General features: G+C 40.1%; 1 protein-coding gene across 2 annotated transcripts in view; it reads right to left on the bottom strand.

Moving 5' to 3' along the window:
- Positions 1 to 4,264: 4,264 nt before the first annotated feature.
- lhx2b (LIM homeobox 2b) overlaps positions 4,265 to 6,692 on the bottom strand; it is a 9,286-nt gene continuing 6,858 nt past the window's right edge. For both annotated transcript variants that reach the window (XM_034541911.1, XM_034541912.1), the window contains exon 5: positions 4,265 to 4,555. In XM_034541911.1, the coding sequence (XP_034397802.1) occupies positions 4,265 to 4,555 (291 nt within the window). The remainder of the gene's footprint in view (positions 4,556 to 6,692) is intronic.

Genomic DNA, 6,692 nt, shown 5'->3' with positions numbered 1-6,692 from the left:
AATGCACACAGAAGGATTCACTAATTTGGTGATTTATATGTTATTGATTCACTGTGTAAAAATCTATTTTAATGGACACAAAAATGTTTATATATAAATGTGAACAAAATACACAAAGAAAAATAAGACGCACACGCTCAAAGAATTAGCTACATTTGATCAAAAACATATTTGGATGTGTTACATTTATATAAAAACTGCTCGTCATGCGTGAACTTCACTGCATTTGAGTGGGTTGTATGTGACTCACCCGGCATCGCTCGATTTGCAAACTCATTTGTTATTCAATGGGTATCTGTAGCCAATCAGACTCCTCCATTTTCAACCAATCACAAGAGCGTGTGTGAGCGTACACATTTGACTGGATGGAAGCTTACATCCACCATGTTGAAGGAATAAACCAGCACGAGGCTTCTTACTATTTAGCTAAGTTAAGTTGGGAAACAGCTGACTTACTCACTTAAAGTTGTCATAAAGAATCAATGCCTCGGCTTTCAGTGTTGATGTCACAATGAAATATTTTATAAGAGACACCCCAAGCCTGTATTAGTTTGATGACAGCTAGCTAGCTAGCTAGCATTTGCAAACGCTAACTTGAACTATGTGATGTTTACCAGCGATATTTGTGACTTCGGCATGAGTGCTGCCACACTCAACTGTGACTGGAACCCAAACAGAATGCTACACACAGTATGCTGGACTCATTCAGCTGACGGACACAAATATCACCTGCAGACAAACATATAGCTACGCTAACGCTAACGCTTGTTAACTTACGCTGGGTACAAACAGTGACCTGCTGAGTGAAGAGCTTCAACGTGTCACTGAGGAGACGTGCCCGGCCTGTATACGTTTGATAGTGCGCCCACGCTCTCACGGGCTTGCAACACGCCGCTCGCCTGCCACTGTCGAGTAATCACGCTCACTGTGCCTTCAGCATGAGCACACATTGGTGCGCAGAGCGCAGCTTTACGTTGATTTGCCAGATGATGGTCCTTCAATACCGTGGTTATAAACTTCAACGCAGTCACTGAATCTCTTTGTTGGGATTGTTTTTGAGGATCCTCACAGACTTATCTGCCCACATTGGGTTGTTTCAACACTCGTCTGAGATGTTTGGTTTCCAGGAGATTCCTTTCCTCCTGCTCCCTACTAGGGTATGACATCATAGCATACCCTAGGGGGCTGGGGGTGTCCACTGATTGGTTGAAATTGGGGAAGACATCTGATTGGCTACAGATGCGGAAAATGTGTTTGTGAATCGAGCACCGTCTTGGGAGTCTAAAAAAAACCACCCAAATGCAATGAAATTCAAACATGACAAGCAGTTTGTAAATTCAGTTTCTATATAAATGTATCAACATCCAAATATGTTTTTCTATAAAGTTTGATATACATATATGTGTCTTTTTTCATTCATCTAATTAAAGAGATATTATTGTGTACATATATATATATATAGCGAGAGAGAGAGAGAGAGAATAGATTTGTGAATCTTGTTTTTTTATATTTATGTCTTTTTACATTTCTGTATATATTTATTATTTTTGTGTGCATGCAAACATATGTCTGTAGGAAGAGTTTCTATATGAATCATAAAATACATCTTTATGTGTCCATTCATTACTATTGAAAACATCCATAACCGAGTGCTACCTACTATGGATGTGTGTGCCATAGCCACGTTGAAGCTTTTTTGCTGCATAATATTTTCATATTTGCATGTAAAAGTTTTCATGACAAAAACAACTGTTTAAAAAAAAAAGCCCCCTTATGTAAAGGCCTTTGGTCTGCACTGCCACTGTTAACAAAGTTATGATACAAACAAAAAAATGTTGATTCCAGCCAGGGATCTCTGTTGGGTGTCATACACCTGTGTTCCCCATGTCTGTCTTCACACTGTCAACTATTAAAGAAAGATAGCTAAGCCACCAGGGCCATCCCACACAATGTGAGTGAACTCATTGCCTTCATACATAATTTATTGGCTATCTTGTTTGCATTTAAGTGGTATATTTCTATCCAAATGTTATACAAATTTCAAGGGAAAGCAGTAAAAAAGTCAACAAATCAAAATGTGATTCAGTGCGTGCTCCCATCATGGAGATGAATGTCTGTGGTGTTTTTTGTCTGCTGCCATGATTCCAATTTTGGGGCTTTTTCGTGGAATGGATGCCTCTAACGGTGAGTAGTAGCACACTGATGCTACATTACAATGCCGGGTAAAAAATAACGAGAAGGAGAAAGAGGAAAAGAAAAAAGAGCAATAGAAAAGGAAGCAGATCTCGTTCTTTTTTTTGGAAAAAAATCTATCTTTATCAGTCTTCATCAGACCTTTCCTGTATGGTCATCCTAAAAAACAGGTCATTTACATCCCGACATAAAAAAAAATGTAGGTACCTAAATATGCATCAAACAGGAGAGGGATTGTCAATGCTAAGCACACAGTATTGTGTGTTCACAATACTGTGCACACACATATCTTGGAAAAGAAAGTCTTAAAATAAATAGCGCGTCATTTTTTTTTCTCCAGGGGGATGAGCACAAGAATGCTGCACAGCAAGAGGAGCTCAGTCTGGGACGGATGCGTGTGTCTCACCAGCAGCTCTCCTCCACCTTCACGAAACCATTTGAACTCAACGTTCCTTGATAAGGTTCAAGAAAACCTGTCTGTTAATATGAGATCATTCCACTTCAGTTCACTACTAATGAAAGCTATTATTTGATTTATCTTGGGAGACACCCTAACAATATTTAAGTTTTTCAGATTACGTTCCCGGTTTAAAACTGAAATTGTCTGTGTCAAACTAAAGCGTCGACTGGATGATTGTTGGTTTACCGTACAAGCTAAAAACAGTAGCCATCAGTGCAAGGGCCAGGGATGGAATATGAAACATATGATTAATGAAAGCCACAGTGTCCTTATTAAAAAGATTGCGTTTTGAAGCCGATTCATGTTAGAAGTCTAAGATTTATATCTGAAATGTCACCATCTTTGTTGACCTGCATAATACTGCATTAAAGTAAAAGAATAAACATGTACAGCAGCTTTCAGCTCTGCTTAAGGCCTTTACACACCGGGGGACGAATACAACGGCACCAGAATGCAAAATAATTATGTACAGGGCTTTTATTGTGAAAGGTAAGGTCTGATCCGATGTGAGGTCAAAGGTCAGAGATGTCGTATGTGTGCTGATTATAAAGCCCTGTGAGGGGAGTTTGTAATTTGTGATTTTGGGCTATACAAAATAAACCGAATTGAATTGAAAGAGAAGAAAAGTTAAAAGAAGTAATAAAGTTAGCCATCTTGGTTCGGATTACATTGTGTTGTTGCTTTATTAATAGAGGTGCGACTAAACCTGTTCTGCACAACCTGATTGGTTGAGGCCTTTATTCGCAGAGCGAAAACTCACAAAAACCAAACTCATTCCGCAAAAAACAAAGTATGCTGCTAAATTGTGTGTTAAAGTATTTATGACAAAAATGACAGTCGAAAAATATATCTTGTGCGCTACATAGAAGAAGAAAAAAACGCTCCCGGTGTGTAAAGGCCTTCAGGTTGGTTCCTGACAAAAAGGGGGATAACGATTGTTGACGAGAAGAAGAATAGTTTAATTATTCTTATTAAAATATATTAATTATAATTAGTAATCAGATTTCCCCACCTAATGAAACATTTTTTAAATTAAAGCAGAATGTTTATCACAGAAAATGGAGGCAACCAGCACACAAGCAGGAGGTCATCCCCCGACACCCCGAGATGATCGATGTCTGGTCGTGGTCGACTTCTGACCACAGTTCAGTGAGGATGGACTGTAAGGCACAAGGATATTGTAACCTGTGTTTAATCTCAGATTTTCAAAAAAAAGATTTTTTTACAATCCTTCTAACAGTGACTCTTGTACAACAACATAAATACTGTGCTGGAAAAAATGAATGAATTAAAAATTAAGCAGTTTCTTTTTTCCCGCAGTCTCTTTCTGTAAACATTGAAAAATGCAAATCAAGTCTCCTCAGTTCTCGACAAGACAACAACATCAAAATAACGACAACTGTTCCGTCTGGAAGGCTCGGCCGCCTCATTATGCAAATAGTCTCTAATGGGCTCAGAGCAAAATTACATTATTTTTTTTTTTAATGTTTCCGTTACCTTCTCTTTTCTAATCGAAGGAGTCAACAGCGAGTCCAGTTTTAGATCCAGTAGGGTGGAGTGGGGGGGGGGGGGGGGGGGGGGGGGGGGGGGGAGAGGGGCGAGGCTCTTCCATCAGAAGAGGCTGGTCAGCGTGGTCTGTGATGGGCTCCGGCACTCGTGGACGTCCATGCCGCCCGGCACCGAGGTGAGCACCGAGGTGACGGTGGGCATGGTGGGGTTGGTCAAGTCTGTCAGGGTGGTGGGGGTGCTGGCGGGGCTCATGGAGGCGTTGGAGATATCCGAGGCCGGGCCCGACGGCGTCCCGCCCTGCAGCGTGGAGCCGTCCGATGCCTTGTCCCCCCCGGTACTCTCCTGCCGCAGCAGGTTCCTCCTGAACTTGGCCCGAGCATTTTGGAACCAGACCTGCGGGAATAAAACAAAACAAAATCCATCCGGTCAATGTTATGAATTATTTATGATTCCATGGTAAGCTTATAGTAGCTTTGAACATTTAGCATTAAACAAAGCATTTAGCAGTGTTCTTGAAGGTTCAGGTCGCCCACAGAACACGAGAACTCATTTTTCGACTACCCTCTCTGGCCACACAGTTTATGTTTTATTTGCCCAGGTTTTGAGATGCATACAGTATCTCCACCATTTGTTGAACTTATAGCAAAGAAGATTTAAAATGAAAAGATTCTGCAGTAGCATGTCTTTCTAGGAATAGTGTCCCTGTTGCTCTAGATAAGCCCTGGGATGGTTTCTTTGGTAGGAACATACATTCCAATGATAACTTTTCACTGCAATGTCTGTGGATTATTAAGAATATGGAGGACACGTTTCTGAAAAGACATGTCGGTGTTAAATTATATCTTATCTTAATTGTTTCAGCACTGTAAGTTCCACAAACAAAATTCCACTCACCTCCATTGTAATATGATGGAGGTGAGTGGAAAACGTGGACCAATAAATCCCAGGTAAGTGCAAAAAAATGTTTGTCTCATTTTGTTTAACTGACCCTTATAAACATGGACTATTTTTAACGATACTTTGTTAACTGCATATTTAAGTCCAGTCGCTACAATCATTTAGACAAAGCTGCCAACCATTTTCTCAAGAATGCTATTACATTGACTTCCTCCCACACATTGATTTCAGTGCATTCCCTTATAGACCAAACACTATGGAACAAAGTGTCGCAGAATACACACAGAACACTAAGGAACAGGCATGATGCTCACTCTTATGGATTAACCTACTGTACCTCCAGCATGTTCCAGTCATCTCATAGAAGGTTTGATACTGTGCTGAAATGAATGGACACCTATGGCTGCCTGAGAGTCTCAGACTCTATGGTTTGAGGTAAAGATTGTTTGTTTAAATGCTTAAATAAGTCATAGTTTTACGTTTCCGCAGATTATTGTTTTAATCTGTACAGCGTATATGTTAATTTTGACTGTGACCTACGGTCATCCCTAACCTTAAAGCTGCACCCATCAATATGTTTATATGAAATATTACGGCTATGCTTTATGGGAAAAGGTTAACCCAGAGAATTGTCACCATACACCTGCAATTCCCCACTCTGGATCATTTTAGCTTCTTTAAGCGCACGTTTTTTAGTTTTCTAGCCACTCTCATCACATCCATGTTGAGCAAAGAAAGCAAACAAAGATAAGAAAACACTCATATGAGAAATGTTCACGGCAATGAGAAACTATATACCAGACCCACATTACCTCCACCCTCCCACACACACTCTTTCTATTTGCTATGGAAGAGATAATGTACATTACCCCTTACTTATTACACGGCTACTTACTAAAGTAATGGATCATTTAATCAAAATTATTCTATTCCTTCCGCTAATACAAATAATCCTCTCGCTGTGTATGGAGATCAGAACTGTGTCCATAGCAATTTCTATAGAGAAATGAACAGACCGTAGAATGACTTCACTGACCAATCAGAATCAAGCATTCCACAAAGCTGTGGAATATTAGCTTGCAGATGTGCACATTGGAGTCAATGAAAACAGAACCCTCAAAAGCACCATGTGTGCAAATACTATAAAAGCCTTCACTTGTTATGGCTAGTCATGAAGAAAAGGACAGTAGTAGCCACCGAGAAAAGCTGTGTATTGGGATAAAAGCAGCTATGATTTCAGTCATTAGTCCCATATTTACAATGGCAATGAAATTAATAGTTTCTTCCTCATTTTGCTGAGGACCCTGGGAACCCTTTCAAGAAGGCCCTGCACTCCCAATTTTAGAACAAGCAGCCTGCTCCTCATTGTCCCCCTGATGTTTATTTTCATTTTTGAATTACATATTTATTTATTTTTACACTTAATCTTTGCTCTCTTTTTCAATAATAATAAAAAAATTTAAAAATGAGTATGTGAGATGTGGTGAGTGTGCGCTGTGCCGAGCGTTGGAGCGTGTTAGCGCTGAAATCATGACGGAGCCATGGGAACTGGGCGCTTCAGCCGGAATAACAGGCATAACAACTCCAACGCATCAAAGCAAAACGACTGCTTTGTTTTCTGCAAGCGTTAATT

The sequence above is a fragment of the Cyclopterus lumpus genome, chromosome 9 (genome assembly GCF_009769545.1).
Source record: "Cyclopterus lumpus isolate fCycLum1 chromosome 9, fCycLum1.pri, whole genome shotgun sequence".
NCBI lineage: Eukaryota > Metazoa > Chordata > Actinopteri > Perciformes > Cyclopteridae > Cyclopterus > Cyclopterus lumpus.
Note: the sequence above shows the minus strand (reverse complement) of the source record. Positions and strands in the feature narration are given on the sequence as shown.